Source organism: Malania oleifera, chromosome 10 (genome assembly GCF_029873635.1).
Source record: "Malania oleifera isolate guangnan ecotype guangnan chromosome 10, ASM2987363v1, whole genome shotgun sequence".
In the NCBI taxonomy this organism is placed as follows: Eukaryota; Viridiplantae; Streptophyta; class Magnoliopsida; order Santalales; family Ximeniaceae; genus Malania; species Malania oleifera.
Window position 1 is genome coordinate 51717696 of NC_080426.1, and position 23361 is coordinate 51741056.

Consider the following 23361-nt stretch of genomic DNA (forward strand, 5'->3'; position numbering starts at 1 on the left):
CTCTCTCATGATTCATGAGTTGCAAAGCTACAGTCATCAGGCCATCACAAAGCTAGTTATTGTGCTGGGGAGTGAAAATCAAGCTAGTTATTGTGCTGGGAAGTGAAAATCAAAATTTGCCAGAGCATGCAGAAGATGCTGATGAATACCAAAGTAGCAAACTTATTGCTATAAATACACTTGTTCTCTTTTTTGCTAATCTTTTTCTTTTCTAAGTCTCCAAAAAAATCAGATCTGGGAGAAAATCCCTGTTCTTTTTGGTTTACTGGGTTTGTCCTGGTTTCCTGGGTTTTTTTGACCTAGTCCTAAATTTGATAAGAACTGGGGCTAGATAGGAAACTGGGTCATGGTTTAACCAATTCAACTGGCCAGTCTGGTCCGGTTTTGAAAACACATCTTACATATCCTCAATGACATATGTATGGCTACAGTATACTCTCTCACTCTCTCTCTCTCTTAAAAAAAACAAGTATAACACGTCCTTAGGTGCTTGTAGCCTTTCTTTAAATCAATAAAAAACTATATGCAAGTCCCATGTCTTTTACTTTTTATTTTTATTTTTATTTTATTTTATATATATACTTTTTGAACTTCTCCATTAGTTTTTAATAGATATATAGCCTTTGTGGTTGATCTCCCAAAAACAAAACCAAATCGATTTGTTGAAATCCTCATTTTGAGCAAAAATCTTTCTTCAATTACCCTTTCCCAAAGTTCCATTGTATTAGTATGACATATAAGTTCAATTTCGAATGGTTATTTATTTGAATATATTCCTTATTTTTGTATATGGGTATGTAAGTGCTTTATTTTTTTTTCTCTCTCCATTTATTTAGCATTGCTTAGTCCTTGAAATTTTGTTGAATAAACCATTTAACCATATTACTTTATAAACTTCAAAGCATTTCCTACCCTTAATTGGGTTGCTATTCAGTCCTACAAATTTTTTTATTAGCCCTAAGCCTTGAAATTTTGTTAAGCCAATCACCCATGTTATTTTGTTATCTCCTAAACATTTCCAAACTTTAATTGGGACTGTCCTACGAGTTTTCTAGTTTCAAATTCTTTGATGCATGCTTAACTCATTCACTTTAATTTTGTAGATAAATCTCAAATCTTTAGCCTTTTTCTTGTCAATTCCAAGTTTAAGACTTCTAGTTGGTTTTCATTAAATAGCTTATTAAAATAAATTCGCTTTCTTTTACATCTTCTTCTTTAACTAAACATAATCATATTTATTCTTTTTATTTTTGATGTTACCCATGTATGCACTCTTTCTTTCTCTAGCCTTAGTAAGTATAAATGGGTATTTTCCTTCATTTTTATTACCTAGTTATGTATATATAATTATATGCTTTTAGTTTCTTTAGCTACTTTTTTTCCCACGTGTACTATTGTCCCTTTATACTTTTAAGAGTTTTTCATATTTTTACATTGTCGTCAAGAGTTGCATTCTTTTAGTTTTATTGTTTTTTGACATCATGTTCCCGCCACCAAATCTCTTTACTAGTCATGCATCTTCCTCTATATGCTTTTAGTTTCTTTAGCTACTTTTTTTCCCACATCTACTATTGTCCCTTTATACTTTTAAGAGTTTTTCATATTTTTACATTGTCGTCAAGAGTCGCATTCTTTTAGTTTTATTGTTTTTTGACATCATGATCCCGCCACCAAATCTCTTTACTAGTCATGCATCTTCCTCTAGGTTCACCTAAAAGCTCTTTTACTATATGTCTAATAGAACTAGCCATTCTTCCTATTGGTGTTTGTGTCTATGTTATCTACTGTTATCCAATTGTTTTTTTATATTATTTTGTCGTTAAATTTTACTATATTTTCTCCCTTTAGGCCTCTTAGTTCTCTTAAGTTTTGATCTATGTACGCTTTGTATTTTATTTTTTAACGCACATATATAATACTAACACTCTATGTTCTATGGTTGAGCTTATAAAACTTTACTTGATAATGATGTATCTACCGTAGGAAAAATCTATTTGACTATTATTTTGTCCAGCATTGAGGGTGATTAAGTGTTTTGTCTTCTTAAAGCATGTATTTCATTGTTATAAGATCGTAGATCATACTCATTTTATTTTTGTCTCCATGTTGATGCCCTCTGTGTTTCATATCTTAAATTCATAATCTTTATTATCCTTTCTTATGTGACATTTAAATTTGCTCCTATGAATTTTTTTTCCTTTCCCAATATCCCTTGTTATAATATTCTCTACATCTTCCTAAAATTGCCCTTTAAGGGTTTTTGCTAAGCCTCCTTGAGGAGTATAAGCACTTGTGACATTTATTATCTCTTGTCCTAAGACCGCCGTGCTTTCTATGATGCTATTACCTGTTCTTTTAACATCTACAATACTATTTTAGGTATTTTTCTCTAATCATGCCTATTCCATTCTTATGTTTTTTGTTTCCTCGTATACCAGAGTCTAAATCTTGACTTTTCAATTTTTCCAAAATTTGTGTCAACTATCTCCATACTTTTACGAGTAAGGGTTCATATGTTCCAAGTTGCTATCTTAACCTTAGTCTCATCAGCTAGCTTCTAAAATGCTGCGGGAACCCTTGCATATTTTGCACTATACCTTAGCAGCAGCATGTGGTGTCACCTTAGGGAGGCCACCTAGTCCTCCACCCTTGCTTATTTTTCGCTAAACCTGCATGGTGAAAGTGCAATGCGTTGGTAGCAAATAATCCTTGAGGAACCATATTGTAGAGATTTGCGAGTTTTATATTGTGTGTCACCTACATGATGCAATCTTTCTTGTTTATCTGAGCTTGGATTGACTCTGTGGAAAGAGTCAAGATGCTAAGTAGAGCAGAGGCAGAGTTGGAGAGATTTTATCATGTACTTATGGATTTTGTGGTATAATAAGTGAAATTCAAGATTTAAGTGATATAATAATACATGCTTGAGCATTATTTAGAATTTCAGGATCTCAGTAATTTAAACATTTGAAGATTATTTCAAGATCTATGTGAGTGAAAATTTCCAAATGTAAGGATTATTACCACTGTGCAGTTGATTTTACGTGCTTTAGTTTGAGGCCTGTGCTTATGTACTGTTATTATTATTCTTTTTTATGAGCTTTACATTACTATTGTTGTGTTTGATTGTTTTTTTTGGGTGTGGTTGGGGGGGGGGGGGGGGTTGGAACTGGGGAGTGGAAGTGATAATTAGAATGGACATGTGAAGTGGGAGATACGAAAGTCCCATGGGCATATATAAGAACATGGATGTATGAACACACACACATATACTATGTGCATATGCATGCATGCTGGATAATGGGGCAAAAGTGTGAATAATAAGCACTGGTGGCAATGACAGTACAATTTATGGTATTGCCTATATACATGTTTCCTTCATATTTTCCTTCAAATTAATTTGTATAGGATAATAAATTACAAATTTTCAAGATGGTGTCTTTTAGTACTGCTCTGTCGACTGTATTTTTTTGACTGCTTTAGAAATTGCATTTTTTCCAAAAAAAGGGAAAAAAAAAACTTGGCTGGCTCTCAGTCTGATAAATAATTTTGATTTGGAAATGTTTTCTAGATGCTTCCAGATCTGAGATGTTCTACATCAAACACTCGCGTAGTTCTTCGTCCTGGACCAATGTGCCCTCGAGAATGTTCCCAGTATAAAGGGACACTGGATGTCTTCTATAAAGTCATACGCCAGGTTGGTGGATTTATTATGTAGTAACTAATAAGCAGTTAGCCACTGCATCCTTCATTCTTACGGCAGTATTGATAGAAGATCTTGTGTGCTGGTATATGATCTCAAAGTGAGAAGAAGGGCTTCTTTAACAGTGGCCTTTTGCAGTGGGGAATAAAATTTATTCGTATATTTAACTTACTAGTAAGTTTGTCATGAGCACAGAATTGCATGTATATAATATTGATAAATATATTATAATTTTAGTTTCTAGATTCTCCAATTTTATAAATAATATAATTATTAAGTAGTAGGAACAGAACCATATTAAGATAATTTCTAATGTACATTTTTTTTAAACAAATTGATAATATATTATTGTGATTATGTTTATAAATTAAAATATCAATACTCAGGCTTATTTATAGAGATGTCATGTAATGTATCCACATATCATAGTTTTTTCTCTTGTTAGTTTATTTTAATTTTACATTTATATAAACCACATGCTAAATTTTTAATACATGATGAAATAAAATATGGCGAGTTTTAGTAAAATACGCAAGAATAATTACCAAAAGATTTAATAAAATATATTTTTTTGATAAGCAAAGAATTTATTAGAAGAGAGAAGAATGTACATCAGAAATAAGAAAGAGAAGAAAATGTACATCAGAAATAAGAAAGAGAAGAAAAAAAATGGAAAATAGAACAACGAGAATAAGAAATCCTCCTTAACATCAATAACAATAAATTTCAACAAAAATTTATCATAAACTGAAAGCCAATTCAATGAAGCAGAGCCAACCAGTTCTGCTGCAGGTATTCCAATGAAACATGATGAATCCGTTAGCTGACACCCACAGTGATGTAAGGTATACCACTCCACTGCAAAGCAAATTATTAGTAGTAGGCTAGCAGCCATCCCTTCGAAAATTCTAGTGTTCCTCTCCAAATGGACACATCAGATAATAGCCACAACAGTGCAATACCACAAGGCTTTCCTATCCTTCCCTTCACTAAAACCCCAAAATATGATCATATAAGGAGCCTTGTGGAGGGACAAACCTAATCTCCTCAAAAAATACCAAAAAGTTTATTCCAGACAACCCAAGTAAAAGGGCAATGAAGAAACAGATGTGAACAAGTCTCACCATTCCTGAAACAAAGGACACAAATATCCGGAGACAGGGCCTCTAGGCCTTCCTTTCTGAAGCGAATCATTAGATTAATTCTTTCAAGAACTGCAGTCCAAATAAAAGCTTTTATTTTTTAGGGAGCTTTTGCTTTTTAGCTTTCTAGATCAAAGAATACAAACCAAAAGGGTCTGCATTGGGTCACTTGTCAAGTATGAAAAAAATGATTTACAAGAGAATTCCGTAGAAGGATCTAAACTCCAAACCCTTTTATCATTCCCCAAATGAGCATGAAAAGAATCAAACAAACTGGTTAAAAGATCCAACCCATTAATCCCTCTGTCATTCAGATTTCTCCCAAAATGGAAATTCCTAGAGAGACTATCCCCTTGTAAAATAAAAAAATCAGCAATAGGCTTATCATGAAGAATAGAGACTTGATAATGACAAGGGATAACAATAGCCAAAGGCATCTCCCCTACCCAAAGATCCTCCCAAAAATGAATACACTCTCCATTACCCACAATATGCTGGACTTTTGGAAAGAAATGATCATAAATTTGTGACATGAACTTCCAAGGACTTGCCAGATAGCAAGAGTAATATTAACCCCAACTTTAGCATCCCACCCATTTTTGTAGTAGGCCAAATTTACTGCGAACTACCTTATGCCAAAGAGAATTAGGCAAGGAAAGTGCCATAACCATTTCCCCACCAAAGAAATGTTCTTGAACGCCTAATTACCAAGACATAAACCTCCTTCCCTTTAATACCTACACACAATCTCCCAACCTACAAGGTGATCTCTATTATTCTCTCCCCCACTCAACCACAAGAAGTCCCTCATTAATTTCTCTAGCCTCCACACCACTCTTTTAGGAATTCTAAAATGAGAAAGATAATGCAAAGGAATATTCTCGAAAAAAAGAAAAAAATACAAAGGAATGGAGGATAGACAGTTAGGCACACATGGATAAGAGTGATATGACTCCTTTAGATGAAGAAAGTTCCTTTCCGCCCATCCAGTCTTTTAGCCACTCTCTCAAAAACAGGATCCCATAAAGAGTCAGTATTAGGATTGCCTTCTAAAGGAACACCTAAATAAGTAATTTGCCAAGTCAAAACAGCACAACCTGTGAGCCTTACAAAAGGGTCCACATCAATGCCAAGGCCCACTAAACCACTCCTAGAAAAGTTAATTGTCAACCCAGAAACTTTCTCAAACACCTTTAAGATAGTTAGCAAATTAGAGAAGCAACCCATAATATGTTTGACAAAGAGAATAGTATCATCTGCAAATTGGAGATGCAAAATGAGAAAATCCTCATACCCTACTTTGATCCCCTCCACCAACCCTCTATCAATTCCTCTCTCAATCATCCTACTCAATGCATCAATTGCAATTGTAAAGAGAAAAGGGGAAAAAGGATCCCCCTAACTTAGACCCCTGGTTGCATGAAACCAATACCTAGTCGTACTGTCTACTAAGACAGAGAGGACCACAGAAGACAAGCATCCTGTAATCCATTTCCTCCACCTCTGACTGAAATCTTTTCTAGCCATCACCTTATCAAAGAAACTCCAGTTCACTCTATCATAAGCTCTCTCAAAATCCAAGTTCAGCACTATACCTCTCTTTTATTCCTTTGAACAGCATCTTCAACCACCACATTGCTATCAAGGCAGCATCTAGGATCTGTCTATCACCTATAAAAGCACTCTGGTTAAGCGATAGTATCCTCCAGAACCATATCCAATCTCTTAGATAACACCTTAGTTAAAATCTTATAAACACTTGTGACTAAGCTAATTGGTCTAAAATCCACGGCTTTAACTGCACAATCTTTTGGGCACCAGGGTAATGAAAGTAGAATTCATACTCCTTCCTGCCATTCCATTATCAAAGAATTCAAGAAACACTTTGAGAAGGTCTCTCTTCAAAATGTCCCCACAGTCCTGAAAGAAAGTCTTAGTAAAGCCATCCAGCCGACATGCCTTCTCTCTATCCATCTCAAAAACCGAGCATTTAAATCTCCTCTTCCTCAAAAGGTCTCTCTAGAAATGCTGCTTTATCAGTTGATATAGGACACCAATACAGCTCCTCAACCATAACTCTTCCCTCATCCTCCTCTGAATAGATTCCAATAAAAGTCAGTTATCAAGCTTGCAATACAGTCAGGATCTCTAATAACTACTCCTCTACCATCCTCAAGCTCTTTAAAATAGTTATTCCTTCTCCTACCATTTTCCACCTTATGGAAAAATCTAGAATTACAGTCCTTGCTTCTTATCAATTCATCCTAGATTTCTGCCTCCCGCTCATCTCTTCCCTTAAAACAACTTCTTCAAATTCATCAGACAACTGGACACGTCTTCCAGCAATATCCTCAAAAATGTCCCTCCACAGTCAGTCTATCAATTGGCCACCATTCCTCAAGAGTAAGATTTTTTTTTTTAATTTTTTATTTTATGAATCTAACATCTCCAAAAGTCTCAATGTACGATGTTATCAATTTTTCTTTCAAATACTTTAATATTTTCATGAAGCAAAAACCTTCCCACACTTCCACAGTGTACTCCCCCCACCAATTCCTAATCAAACCCCGAAAATCCGGATAAGAAAGCCACATGTTTTCAAATATAAATGGAGCAGGGCCCCACTTAACAGGATTAGACTCAAGAATCAAGGGATAAAGGTCAACTATTTAATAAAAGATAATAAAATTTTGTTTAGAATTAAGTTATTTTATAAATTAGATGTAAATCAAATAAAGTTTTGGGATAGTAAGATCATTTTTTTTCACAGAATTTAAATTTCTTGTAGGAATATCTTTAATCCTTTTGCTTGGCATGTTTTATATGGTAGTATTGAATTCTACAGAGAGATGATCGTCCATAACTTTCCCCTTCAGGCATTTGATCATAACTTTCCCCTTTAGGCATTTGATCAATTTATGAAAGGGGGATTTTCAATTTGTCAATTCATGTTGGTGGTTTTGAATTGTAGAATTTTTGTAGTAAAATCTGTGAGCAAGAATTTTTAATTTTTTTTTTTTCAAAAATTCTCAAATAACTTAATCAACTCTATGGTTGAAATTGAGGCTCATTTTGATGCGTGTGACTACTTTGAATATTGATTAAATCAGTTCAGACTTGATTTTTGATAATACGACAAAATTTATCAATGACAATATGCTCTTGTTCTCCTGCTTCCCTTAAGTCTCTAAGCAATTTATTTACAGTATGATTTTGGATGCAATGGCAGAGGATTTCCTCAGAAAGCAGTCCAGATCGTAGACAAGTCCTTCGGTTTGAGTTTGTGCAAGGTTGTCTTGTTGCAATTTTTCTGCCTTGTTGGAGCAAAATCCTCGAATGAACTGATGGATTGAGCATCTTTTGTCAGTTTCTGTGTGTTTGTTGCAGTTTTATTGCCATAAGAGATTTGGGAATTGTTGGTTTTGGGTGTTGCTTGGATTGATGTTATAGATTACTATGTGTTATGTAACTGGTTAGTGTATGTTAATTAGGGTATTATCTTTTAGATGTACATGAGATATATTTATAAATAAAATGGAAGGTCACATCAGCTTAACTTCTCAAGTTACAAGTACTTCTCCTCTCTTCTCTTCTCTCTTCTCTTTTTGCAAACTATTAAAGCAATGATCCTAAAACACCCTAGAGCTGTCACTATCATGCACATGATTTCTTATGTCCTAATTTTGAACAGCATTGTAATCGCTCATGTTGACATTGCCATTGTTGGACATTGCCTAAAAAAATTCAACTTGTCACAGCTTCTCATTGAAAAATAGTTCCCGGCCTCTTCTCGACAAACGAACATCACAATAGTATTCAGGGGTGACAATTTCCAAACTTAAAAATCTCAATCCCAGCTGCCAAAGCATGCACCAGTCACCATCAGTAGGCCAATGCTACATCCTACATGTAGATGCATGTGCCTTCCTCCAACTGTGTTTTTCGCTCTGGTTTGATTCATTCTGCCCATTTTGATCTGTAGACCATGTTTTTCAAGTTAGATGGTTTTAGGTATCCCTGTTTCTGTCTGAGTTTAGATCTTGAATGTTCATGTCTGCTCACAACAAGGGTGCATGAACTTAATCGTACTGGTATGAATTATTCATCCCTGCCAGCTTGTTATTTGTTGGTTCTGTGATTGTTAGTAGCATAAAGCACATCTGCTTCTGTCCACTATGTCTTGGTGATGAAACCTATGAACTCAAAGAGTCTTGTTCCTCCACATTGTACAAATTACAACTGAAAAACTGAGTGGTAACAACTAGCTGTAGTGGCCTATGGCAGTGAAGAAATATTTGACTGGCCTAGTTAACTTTGAACACCTCTTTCAGTCAGATCCTTATGACGATAAGGAGGAGGTTTGGGTCCAGGAAGATGCTGTCGTTCTTTGTTGTGGAACTCCCTGGTATCTCTGATTGCTATAATGTGTATGCACCCTGATACTTCTAAGGAGATATGGGACTATGTTAAACTTCTACATTCTAGGTTATATGAGTATTTTTATAGTTGCAACAGGGAGACGAAAATGTCATCCAATATTTCATTGAGATGAAGTACATTCATCAAGAGTTGAATATTGTGCAACCCATAACTGCACATGTTTGTGAAATTCAAAAGTAAAGGAAACAGATGATAGTTCTTTAGTCTTGGCAAGTTTGATGCATGAGTTCAAATCAGTTCAATTACAGATTTTGGGAAGTGCAGAATTGCCATTCTTCGCTGAAGTTTATTCACATGTGCTTCATGCCTCCTTCTGCATCCATACTTTGGGCATTACTACTCTTGGTATTCCCGTTTCTGGTACAGAGAGATGCATTTATGGTGGGGTTGAGCTGGCACTCCTGGTCTTGGTATTCCCGTTTCTGGTTCAGAGAGATGCATAAGGTTAGGTTCAGCAGTTCAGATGAGAAGTTTAACAGTAACCGAGGTTCAAGGGGTGGTAGAGATGGACATACTAGAGATGCTCCATATAAGTATAGTCATTTGGACGAAGAGGTCTTCTACCAATGGTAGACCCCATAGGGTTGCTATGCCACACCCACTAAGGGATTTTTTGGAACTACTTATGGAAAAGCACTTTTGTGGAAAAAATACTTATCTGAAAAAAATACTAGTGATAGTACTGAATTGAAAATGTACTATTAGTCATCAGTACAATTTGGTTGTTTCTAAAAATAAGTAATGATTATAAGTACTTATAAAATAATTGTTGTTTGGATAGTCACTTTTATTAATAAGTTCTGTTCAAATTTTGATAATGATATTATTATTAACTTTCATCATATAATTAATATATAATAGTACATAAAAATTACATTAATTTATTCAATTTTGTCAATGAATTAACTTTTTTATTGATATTTTTAATTAACAATTTGACTGTTTAATAATGGATAATTTAATTAATATTTATGTCACTTGACAATTTAATGTTTTCTAATTAACAAATTAGTTAACATTTTAATTAACATTTTAAATTTGTCTACTCAACACATTAATTAAAATTTTTAATTAAGATTTTAAATATGATTTTTTGCAATATTAACATTAATTATATGCTCAAAATTCGGTGCAATAACATTTCAAAGTAATTAAAGTAATTCATAATATTTTTAATTAAAAATATAACATAGGTTGTTTGCATCTTTAATTAACAAGATGTAAATAATTTGATAATTATATAAATTGACAAATTTGGTTTCTATATATAATTTTTTTTTTTATTTAAAAATGAAGCATAGGTTGGGGCTGAGGAGGAGGAGGAGGAAGAGGAGGCGGCAGTGACACTGGTAGAGGAAGACCATTGGTTGACAACCAAATGCCAATCACCAATGTTTGGAAAAAAAAACCCCTAATCAAATGTTACAAACTTGAACCACCATCCCTTGACTAAGATCTCAAGACCTCAATCGAGGAAGAGGAGGAGACAAGGATTGGGGTGGAGGAAGAGGTGGAAGATGAGGAAGGGGCGATTAGGGCGGAGGAGGGGGAGGCATGATGGTGAACAAGGAGAATGAGGAAGTGTTGGTAGAGGCAATGGAAGCAAAGGAGGAAGAGGAGGAGATGGATGGCAACAGAGGAGGACGAGGAGGTGGTGGAGACATAGAGGAGGCGCAAAATATATGAAAATTGCAGAGATAAGAATGTTTGGAGGGAGAAAGAAAAGAGTCAAATGACTCTAATGTCCAAAAGTTCTTCAATAATACAAGTTTTCCATCCACAGTGATTATAAGGGCCCTAGAAGTAGTCCCATACTACTTCTTGAGTAGTACTTTTTTCCAAAAAAAAAAAAAAGAAAATTAGTTTTATATAGTACTTTTTCTAATAAGTGCTTGTTGGTATACAAACCAAACACCTTTTTTTATACGAGTACTTATTTTAAGTAATTTTTGCAATAAATGTTGTTTTTTTAAAATGTCCAAATGCGGGGTAGTTCTACTCCTATTACTTCAATTGTTAGAAAGCCATGGACCATGTTCGCTCCAAAGAAATAATACTCCAAATTTTCGTAGTTTTAGGCATCTCTTGCTCTGATAGCTAACCCTACACTTGTTAGTCATCTAGTACCTTTTCTTCTAAACCTCGGGTCATAGATTATGCTACCACTGGCCATATGAGAGGTAGAATCAATCTCTTTTCTACACTCCACTATTATGATAACTTACCTTATGTTAGTATTACCAATGGGTCCAGCACCGCATTTAGGGGATTCTGGATAGTGTACCCGACCTCCTTTGCATCCTTATCTTTTGTTTGTTCTTATACCTAATTTTTCTAATCTGGGCTTATTGTCTTTGCCTAGTCATGCTCTTGTGCCTCCATTTCCACTGAGTCCATCTGGTAGTGTCAATCATCCTACTTATGGGCGTATGCATGACCACAACTCAAAGTAGGTGTGACCCATTTGATGTGGTGTTGTGCCTTTAGCTCCCTAATCTAATGATCTTGTTTCTTGTGAATTGATCTTCCAATTGCTATTCAAAAAGGTAAACATATATGTGTTCAACATCCTATCTCAAACTTTAAGTTTTATGACTTTTTTTCACCCTCCTATTATTGTTTTATTATGTGTTTATCTTCTATATCTCTTCCCAAGTTTGTATCTAAATCCTTTTTTTCTCACTTTGAGAGAATACTTCCATGGATGCAGAAATGCATGTAGGCAAATGATGCTTTAGAGCCTGTGCTACTTTGTGCTGATAAGTTTGTGGATGGGTATTACTGGGTGTATATTGTGCATGTAAATCCATTTCATTGCCTACTTAAAGGTAAGACTCTTGGAAAAAGGGTAATCCTCAAGTTTATGGTTTGTACTATTCAAGCATATTCTCTTAAGTAGCCAAGCTTCCGTAGTGCGTCTCTTTATCCCTTTAGCTACTACATGTCATTGATCATATATAAAAAACAAGTCTTCGTACATGGTAATCTTGAGGAGGAAGTTGATATGGAGCAACCTTTTGGTTTCATTGCTCAGGGGTAGTTAGAATTGGTGTGTTGCCTTAAAAGAATTTTTGTACAGCTTGAAGTAGTTTCCTAGAGAGTGTTTTGGTAGATTCAGTGCAATGGTGATTAAGCTTGGTCTTTAGTGTGGTGGATCTCTATGTTCTCTACTATCATATTGTTGAAGGTACAATTTTACTAATTGTGTATGTGGATGATATTGTCATCATAGGTGATGAATGTCAAGGTGTATATCATCTAAAGTAGTTTTTGCGGACAAAATTCCTGACTCTAGATTTGGGACCATTGAAATACTTGGGAATTAAGGTATCTAGATCTCATGTGGGGATTGTCTTATCACATAGGAAATATATTTTGGACTTGTTGGATGAGACAAGACTATTTGGGAACCAAATGTGTTAATACACCATGATCCTAATAGTCGCTTGATTAGATATATCTTTTGCAATGAGTGTTGCAAGCTAGTTCCTTGATTGTCCACAGTAGAGTACTCTATATTTCTCAATGGTGTCTTGGAAGAATGCAATGTAAACTATGGTTGCACGGTCAAGTGTAAAGTCTATAAAGCCATCGCTTGCACTTCTTGTGAATTGGTTTGCTTAAAGAATATGTTGGAAGAGCATGGTTTTCTGCAGTCATGGCGTATGGATTTGATGTGTCATAATCAAGTTGTTGTTCATATTGCTTCAAATATTGTTTTTTTATGAGAACAAGAAACATTGAAGTTGATTATCATTTTTCTTGGGAAGAACTTGTGTAGAAGCTCATTGCAATCACATATATGAAGTCTAAGTATGAATGGGTTGATTTGTTTATTAAGTCCTTTTAGGAGTGCTCAATTCAAATCCATTTGCAACAAGCTAGGAGGATATGATATGTATGCCTAAACTTTAGGGGGAGTGTTGCAGGTAACAAGTGTTATGTTATGGTAACCCTATGTTAGTATGGCGAGTATTGTCCTTTTTGATGTATGTTGATGTTGGGCCCTGAGGCCCATTAGTTAACAATTTGGTGATCATATTTTGAAGAAAAAGGACAAAGTAAAGGAAACAGGTGAACCAATTTACTGACTTGCCCATTTTATTTTCTAGTAAAAAACAGAGTCGCTATTTTATTTTTATTTTATAAAGGTAAAAAATAAAGGAAAATTCTTTTTGTAAAGATTTGAGTTTGGGAGTAGATTTATGAATAAGGAAGGTAATTAATTAATTATCCCAAAGGGAAAAATTTATTGACTATGCACCCTATTAGCACTTATTAGAGAACAGTTACAGCAATTATATTTGTGTCTCCCAAAAAAAATAATTTTTGAGAAATATATTTGAAAAATAGACAAAAATATGAGAGAGACAAGGAGTGTTCGACTGCCCACGGGGTCTAGTCGACCGTTCATGCTATCAGGAAAACCTAGTTGATTGCTTGGAGAAAAATGTAGAGTTTTGTTTATTTCTAGAAAATCATTTTTTGATCTCCCAACCCATGAAGAAATATTTAATGAGATTTATTCAGAGGAATGAACCTCAAAAGCCCCACTATTTTATTATTTCTTCATTTCCTTTATTTAATAAAAATAAAAATAAAATAAAAATAAAAATAAAAACAACACACAAAAGAACTTTGGGAAAAAGGTTTGATTTTAAAGTTTGGGCTGGACCTATTCCTTTTCCAAGGAATAGGCTGCCTACATACCCATTTTTGGGATCAAGCTTTATGTAGTTCACTGAAATATTTTTTAACAAAAACATTTTTGTGAATTTCATTGAAAAGAGAAAACTCTTGATTTCTAAATTAGGAAACTATGATTTGGAATTAACCAAAATCAGTCTGCAAAACACAATGGACAACACAACTTTTAATTTAGAAAAACCAAAAATTAAGTGATCCAAATTTAGGAATTTTTTTTTAACATTTTGATTTCTAAATTAAAAAGAAAACTCTAATTCTGTATAAACAAAATCAGCCTGGAAAACACCCTGGAAAACTCTGATCTTTTTAGGAAAATAATTTCAACCCCACCTTTGGAAATCAAATTGGAAAAAGTATTTGAAAACCATTTTTTCTTAAAAAAAGAAATAATTTTGTTTTAAGGAAAAAAACCTCAAAACCGGCACAACTCAGTATTCAAAAGGCTCAATCCAATTGCACATGAATTTTTAGAGGGATAAACACACTGGAAAACTCAGAAAATCTTAGAAAGCTCAAGAAGTCAGAAGCTGGTCTGGCTGATCTACCTTCTGACCTTAACTAACATTGACTGACTGCCACTCACGAGCAGTTGATTGCCAGCAGCCAATTTCGCAAAAACAGATAAACTACATAATGAATTAGACTTAAGCATGCATACATAATGAATTGGACTTAAGCATGCACATATGCCATCTAATAAATACCTATATGACATACAAATCAAATTTGCGGACACACAAACGTGAAAATATGCTTAAAAATCATGCAATTTCTTCTTTATAAAACATGTTTTATTTTACAAGAACACATGCGTACACTTACTATACTACTGCATGCTGTAACATTCATGATTCTGTGTATTAGAACAAGCAAATTCACTGAATATAATCACTAGAACACATATATAAACAAACTAATCCAATTAAAACATAAACATGCATTATTACAACACATTCATGTTAGTCATGCATGGAACTTTAAAAAACATAAAGTAGGCTGACCTGAATTGACCAGAAAACAGTGGGAAAATATGCATAAATACTCAAGGACTGATGAAAGGAAATGAGAGGGAATGAGAGAAAATGAGAAAGGAAAAGATTGTGGTATGAATGGATGAATGAAGAAATTAGATCAAACAAATGAGCTTCTTTGGCCAAAAAACATGTTCTCTTCCCATGGGTTGTCCATTTATAGACAAACCACGGGATGGAAAATAAGAGATTTAAAATTCAAATTTCATATTTCAAACTTAATTAACTAACCTATGTGTGAGACTGGGTAGTTAAGCCTGTCAATGGTCAGGGACATGTGGCAAATTTTGAGAAACCAGCCAATCACACAAAAACAGGTATTATTAAAAAACTGCCTAGACCAGTTGACCGCTTCTTGGGCTGAGGCCAACTGTTTCATGTGTGTGCAAGCAAAATCATGTGGGAAAAGGGCTGGTCGACTACCTATGGAAATATTTTATGATTCTCCTTTTAATTTCTAAAACTGAAGTGTTTCAGCAAGGTTATTATGTGTTTAGCCAAAAAATGACCATTGACAACGTACATGTGATATATTCACAAATAGAATGGGAGACTTGACATTGCCTTAGGTTCTCAAGTTGCAAGAATTCCTTCTTCTCTCCTCCTCTTCTCTTTCTCTGACATATTAGAAGCGATAAGTTCTTGGAGTTAGGTTGGATTCTTAAGTGGAAATGATCATTCCATTCTCGATCTTGGGGGGTTTAAGGGTTTTCAATGGAGAGATTTTGTGGTGATGCTGAAGTCAATTGTTGAGTTAGCAACAGGGAGGGCTCTGGTGCAGCAGATTGGTGTTTAGTGAGATGGGTGGAACAAGGTGGTAAAGGGTGTGGTTCAGCCATCAAAAGCTAAATATGGTGATTTTGTGTCTAATTTGGTAGTATGGTGCTGCCTGAGGACAAGAATAAGGTGAACAGAGTGTTAAGAGGGTGAGTGACTAGGGTAAGGTGCATCAGCTCTCAAGAGAAGATGACTAGAATGATGCTGAGTTAGAAGCTAGGATATTCTCGGAGTGAGACGTGCATTCTAACTTCAAATTTCAATTTAGGCCAGTTATTAAAATGACTTCTTCAACTGAGGCAATCTATTGCGTGGGAGCAGTGCACCTTTTTTTTTTAAACGCTCAGCATGCTTTGATTGGGCATGTTGTTGCAAGTAGTTGAGTGGTCTCTTTTTTTTTTAGGGGGGAGGGGAGGTTGGGAATGTTTGCAAGGGATATTTGTGCATTTATGCTAATATGGTTGCTTAGCGGGTGGTTTGGTTGCATCTTCATATTTGGTGACAAGCAACTCCCCACAATGATATCTCAAAACTCAAATGGATGGTTCAATTGGAGTTTAATCTTTGAGTTTAGATGGGGAAGATTTTTTAAAATCTTTGAGTTGTCATCATGGTTTCAAGCCCGATAAAATAGGCAACTCTTTGACTTCAGCTAACAAATCTGAGGTGCAATTTTGAGAAAGAAGAGTACATATGCGGCGCAGCTGCAGGGTTGTCAAGAAATCACGCTTTGGTGAATGGTGATCTTGCTTGACTATTTAAGGACTAGGGAAATCAGAATCATAGCAAAGAGCCACATGTACAAAATATTAAAGGAACTATTGATGTGGGGGACATTATTGTGCAAAGATCAGAGACATCTTAGTTTGGAAACAACAGTAAGAATATGTCGTCGGAGCTAGGAAGAAATCTAATTAGGCTAGGGCTACTAAGATTTCTTCTCGTCAAGTGGCAATGCAAGTGGGCATTAATTGAAAAAATTTCTATATGGTAAACGAAGTAGTTCTTATTTATAGATGACAAAATGCTTTGAAAGAAACACTGATGTTACTTTTTGTTTTTTGGGAACTCTAAATGGTGTGAAGGTTGAATTAGGTGAGAAGGTCAATAAGGGAGGTCATATTGAAATAAAAAGGAAATGGCATGGTGAGTTTGATAACGAGAGTGATTTTGATAGTGAGTTTGTGTGTAAATGGCGTCCTTGGGCCACAAGGCTCCTCGCTTTTGTGAGGGTAGGGGTAGGGTTGTCACAGTGTGCACAACCTTACCCCTACTTTTATGTAAAGAGACTATTTCCTTGGACTTGAATCTGTGACAAACTAGTCACCAAGGAGCAAGCTTAGCATTGATCTAAGGCTTGCCCTCTGATAGTGAGTGTGTTGTCAGATTTGCTCGATGACCCTCAATCGAGTGGTCCTTTTCTTATATAGAAGTCATTTTCCCTAATTACAATATATCCCTTAATTACAATATCTCCTAATTACAACAATGGTATATATTTTTTAATTACTATAACTCCTAATTATAGCATCTCCTAACATTAAGCATCCTAATTAAACATTAAGCATTGACCCCTAATTCAGGAAAGATATTTACAAATCTGTTTCCTAAATAACTATAAAATAATTTATGGTAGGTTTGACAGATTTGTTTCCTAAATAAGTGTAGAACAATTTATGGTAGGTTTGATAGATTTGTTTCCTAAATAAATGTAGAACATCTCCCTCAAATTGATGCTGGTCGATCAAGAAGCATCAATTTGCCAACAAAAAACTGATGACGTAGTTGTGTCATAGCTTTGGTGAAGACGTCCGCTATCTGAAGGTCGCTTGAGACATGTGGAAGAGAAATAACCTGAGTATTGACAGCTTCCCAAATAGAATGGCAATCCACCTCAATATGTTTGGTACGCTTGTGATAGACGGGATTTGTAGTGATCTCAATAGCACTTGTATTATCAACATGAAGAGGAGTGTGAATAGACTGAGGAAAACCTATTTCAGCAAGTAAGCCACGAAGCAACACAATCTCCGAGCAGGCTAAAAACATGGCACGGTACTCTGACTTGGTCGAAGATTTGGAAACACGATCCTGTTTCTTACTCTTCCAAGAGATAAGGGAATCACCAAGAAACATACACCAACGGGTGACATACTGGCGAGTATCAAGACATCCTGCCCAGTCAGCATCACTAAAAGCCACAAGGCAAAGAGGAGTACCGGTAGAGAAGAACAAGCCACGGTAAGAGTGAAGATTGAGTAAGAAGATGTTGTTTCTCTCACGAAGTGCTCCAAAACACACGTCAAGAGATGGTGAAGGATCCCTGTGCATCAGGTTGGAGCGAATGGACTCAAATTCTGGCCTTAGTTTCATTAAAAACTGGTCTCTTTTGCTAGCTTGATGGACTGCTTGAACAACAGAGAGAGACTCGGCCAACATGTTGGCATACACAATGTCGGAAAACTCAGCCCAAAGATTCTGAAAACCACAGAAATATTCCTGAACAGAGAGTGTACCTTGGGAATAGGCAGCAATATCAGTTTCCAACTGAAATCGCCAGGCAGAACGATCTTGATGATAGACCTTTTTCAAGTACTCCCACAATGATTTAGCTGTCTTGTAAGGCCTTAAATTGAGCATAAGCAGTGGATCAACAAACTTAAGAATCCAAGTCATCACGCGAGCATCTTTCACCTTCCATTGAACTAACTTCGTAGGATCAGTAGGTGCCTGATCACTCCCATCAACATGACCCCACAACTCCTTTCCCATGACAAAAAGTTGAAATTGAAATTCCCAGGCAGCATAATTCTTCCTTGTAAACTGAGTTTAAAAGACTTATGAGTTGGAATTGTTATCCATAACCAAGGTCTTAAATTTCGATTTCGACTCAAATTTTGAAACTCCAATAGTACGGAAATTTTGACAGAAATTTCAATTTCAATGTCAATTTCGATTTGAAAAAATAACGTAAATCAGTAGTAAAGCATGGAATTTTTTGTGGAACTTTAGAAATCGTTAACAAACATAATAATGTAAGTTTTAAGACTAATATATTACAAGTTAAATACAACTATGTTGTGTATGAGGTGGAAAAGTTGTAATATAGTATGTGTATTAAACATATTTGTAAGATAATGTATAGTAAACATATTCAACTAATACAAATGAAATTCATAAATCGTTTAAATATTATTTATTATGCAAATAATGATAATTTAGACATAAATGGTTAAATAAATTGTTGCTGTAAGTTTATTTTTTCATATAACTTCAAAAGCATTTCTAAGAATATTTTGTTTCGATAAAAATGGACAAAATAAATTGAGAGAGAAATTTCACTTCACTCCTAAATCTCTTATTTGAATTCTGAGGAAATTTCATTGTATAGTTAAAATTTTGACAAGTTTTGCTGAAATTTCGAGATCTCAATAAATTTCGGGATGATTTGTTGAGATTTCAACGGAAATTATGCAAGGCAGAACTCGACTGCCATTTAGATTTCGAGGGTGACGGAAATTGGAAATTTCGACTATTTCGTGGAAATTGACCATGGCCATAAGGCCCATAACTAGAATCTCTCGAAATTCACCAAAAAATTGGAAACCAAAACCTGTACCCAAGAAACCAGAAAATCAGAGCCTAGAACCACGAAAATTTAACCAAAGCAAAGGTTGATTCAAAGAGTGGCTCTGATACCATGTCAGATTTGCTCGATGACCCTCAATCGAGTGGTCCTTTTCTTATATAGAAGTCATTTTCCCTAATTATAATATATCCCTTAATTACAATATCTCCTAATTACAGCAATGGTATATATATCCCTTAATTACAATTTTTCCTAATTACAGCACATTAAGCATTTACCCCTAATTTAGGAAAGATATTTACAAACCTGTTTCCAAATAACTATACAACAATTTATGGTAGGTTTGACATATATGTTTCCTAAATAAATGTAGAACAATTTATGGTAAGTTTGTTGTCTATCCTACTAACATGTGTGATGGTGGTTTATTGTTGGATGAATTTCATGGACAACATTAGTATGTTTCAGATTTCTGTGATTTAGCTAGTGATATTTCCCATGTGTTGATGACTCCACTTGAAGGTCTTGAGGTTGTTCTAATCTTGAGGATGATGGTACAAGTAAAACGCAATAGGTGAGTGATCAAAATTGGGAATGTGTTTTTCCTTTTCCTATCTCTTGCATAGGCTTGATCCGAAGTTCAAGCCTAGTGGCATTGAGTTCTTAGAATTAGTCGGTTTTATTTCTCAATGAGGGTAGGGAAGGGATATAACTCTACATACATATTTCTTCATATTTGGATTTCTATGACGTTTCTTTATTACAGTTGAAACTGAAAAAAAAAAAATGTTATTTTGGAGGATGCAATTTGTTAATGGTTATTTTGGTCTTTTAGCATTATTAGTGTGAGGGCGAGCTTGGATCAACAGTAAGGTTTCTCCTTTGTGACCGGTTGTTCATAGATTCAAGTCCAAGGAAACAACCTCTGCATAAAAGCAGTTGTAAGGTTGTGTACATTGTGATGACCCTCACCCTACCTTTGCAAAGTGAGGAGCCTTGTGGCTTGGGGATGCCCTTTAGCATTATTGGTGTGTTAGTGAAATGTTAGTAAATGTGACTTAGTAAGGGTATTATGGTCATTGGCATATACATGAAATATATTTAAATAGAGGGAGAGACATATAATTTAGATTAGGTATTTCAATTCAGCAAATTCTTCAACATGGTATTAGAGCAAGATAAACCTAAACCCTAAGCCTCATAGCCATTGACAACGCCAAACCCTAAACCTCAAACCTTGGTGGCTGCCTTCTCAAGTCAATAAATGGGTAGCGAGCCCTTTTATGTTATGTTCATTATGATGTTTGGGTTCCTAGTTGAGTTGTGTTCAAGTTGGGTTTTCGATACTTTGTAGCCTTTGTTGATGATTATACAAGGATGACTTGGGTCTATTTAATAAAAGATTGTTCTGAGTTATTTCATATCTTTTGTTACCTTTTATTTTGAAATAAAGACTCAATTTCGTTTGCTTGTTCGGATAATTTGGAGTGATAATGCTAAAGAGTACTTTAGTACTCAATTCACTACTTATATGACTTTGTTTGATATTGTTCTTCAATCATCCTGTGTTCACACTCAACAAAATGGAGTTGCAGAGAGGAAAAATATATATATCCTTGAAGTCATTTGTACCTTACTTTATCAAATGCATATTCCTCTGTTATTGGTGATAAAACTCCCTACTCTTTTCTCTTCCCTAATGCTCCTATGTTCTCTTATCTTCTCGCATATTTAGGTGTGTATCCTTTGTTCATTAGATAACCCCTGGGGTGGACAACTTTGAACCTTATCTTCTTGGGCTATTTGTGTACTTGAAAGGGTTATCATTATTATAGTCCTACTCTATATAGGTTTTTGTCTATGCCGATGTTATGTTCCTCGAGTCAACACCATACTATTCTTGGTCCTTTAGTGCTTCTGACCTTAATGAGTCTCTTCCTTTACCTAATCTTCTGGGTTCTAGTTTGTTATCTTTACTCGACCATCCACCTATGTCTCCATGTGATTTAAGTCCTACTCATCGTCTCGATCGTTCTAATTTGCAGGTGTAACAATAGGTCCAAGGAAGAGAGTCCCCTCCAGCTTCTACAACTGTGCAGTGCGCCTTTGGTTCCCTCGTCTAATGATTATATTTCCCATGATGTTGATCCTCCCTTCACTGTCTAGAAAGGTAAAAGCACATGTACACAACATCCCATTTCCAACTTTGTATGCTATGTTTTCTTGTCACCCTCCTATTATAATTGTTTTGTTAGTACACTATTCTTTGTTGCTCTTCCTAAATCTGTTTCTGAAGCCTTAGACCACTCTAGGTGGAAGAGTGCAATGGTTGAAGAGATGAGTGCATTATAGGACAATGATTCTTGGGTATTGGTATCTCTTCCTCCCGATAAATTTGTGGTTGGTTGTTATTGAGTATATATTGTGAAAGTAAACCCCTTGTAGCTTGTTTGTAGGCACATCTTGTTGCTAAGGGATATACTCAGGTGTATGGTTTGGATTATTCTAACACATTTTCCCCGTCGCCAAATTTACCTCATTATGTTTGTTTATTTGCTTGGTGACCACTTGTCACTGGCCTCTACATAAGTTAGATGTGAAGAATGCCTTTCTGCATGGTGATCTTGAGGAGGAGGTGTATGTGGAGCAATGACCTAGGTTTTTTGCTCAGGGGGAGTCAGTCTTAATGTGTTGTGCCAAGAAGTCATTATATGACTTAAATAGTCTCCTAGAGCATGGTTTGGTCGATTCAGAGTTGTTGTACTTGTGTTTGGCCTTTGATGGTGTGTTGTAGATCACTTTTGTGTTTTATAGTCATACCCTATCTGGTAGGATTCAACTTATTGTGTATCTGGATGATATAAAGTGATTATCGGTGATGATGATCAAGGTATTCAAGGCCTAAAACACTCTCTATAGACAAAGATCCAAACCAAATATTTGGGATCATTGAAGTATTTCTTAGGTATAGAAGTATCTAGATCCCCAACTAGAACTGTTGTCACAGAGGAAGTATGTTCTTGATCTTTTAGATGAGTTTGGACTTTTGAGATCCAAACGTGTTGGTATGCTAATGGTTCCTAATAGCAAGTTAGTGTTTGATATGGGTGATTTGTTGCCTAACCTAGGACGGTACTGGAGACTTGTGGGAAAGTTAAATTATCTCGCAGTCACTCAACCGGATATATCTTTTACAACAAGTGTTTTGAGTTAGTTTTTGGAATCACAATCACTCGACTAGGTATAACTTTTGCAACAAGTGTTGTGAGTTAGTTTTTGGATTCCTTAGGGACAAGTCATTGGGAAGCAGTAATTCACATCTTGATATATCTCAAAGGTGCACTTAGTAGAGGTCTTTTATATTGAGATTAGGGTAACAATATTATGGGATACATAAATTCAAATTGAATAGGGTCACCTTCTGATAGGAGATGCACTACTGGGTGTTGTATCCTTCTTGGTGGTAATTTGGTTTTCTGGAAGAGTAAAAAACAAACTATAGTGGCCATGTCAAGTTTTGAGTTGGAGTACAGGATAATGGCTTAATTAAACTACATGGGAACTTGTTTGGTTCAAAAAGATGTTGTACAAACTAGGTTTTCCTCATTCTTGGTCAATGGAATTGATGTGATAATCAAGCTACTATTCATTTGCCTCAAACTCGGTCTTCCATGAGTGCACAAAACACATTGAAGTTGATTAAACACTTTCTTTAGGAGAAACTCGTGCAGAAGCTTATTACAATCACTTATGTGAAGTCTGATGTGCAGCTTGTTGATTTGCTTACTAAAGCTTTTTTGGGGGAGGGGGGGAGGGGGTTGCTATGTGTTAAATTTGTGTGTAACAAGCTAGAAGCCTAGAAGCATATGATATCTATGCTCCAACTTGAGGGGGAGTGTTAACGGTTATTTTGGTCTTTCATCATTGTTAGTGTGTTAATGTGTTAGTGTGTTAGTGTTATATTAGTAAGTG

General features: G+C 35.3%; 1 protein-coding gene across 2 annotated transcripts in view; it reads left to right on the plus strand.

Moving 5' to 3' along the window:
• The window catches only part of LOC131165993 (mitochondrial carrier protein MTM1-like), a 93482-nt gene that overhangs the window by 19880 nt on the left and 50241 nt on the right, over positions 1 to 23361 (plus strand). For both annotated transcript variants that reach the window (XM_058124198.1, XM_058124200.1), the window contains one exon: positions 3572 to 3697. In XM_058124198.1, the coding sequence (XP_057980181.1) occupies positions 3572 to 3697 (126 nt within the window). The remainder of the gene's footprint in view (positions 1 to 3571; positions 3698 to 23361) is intronic.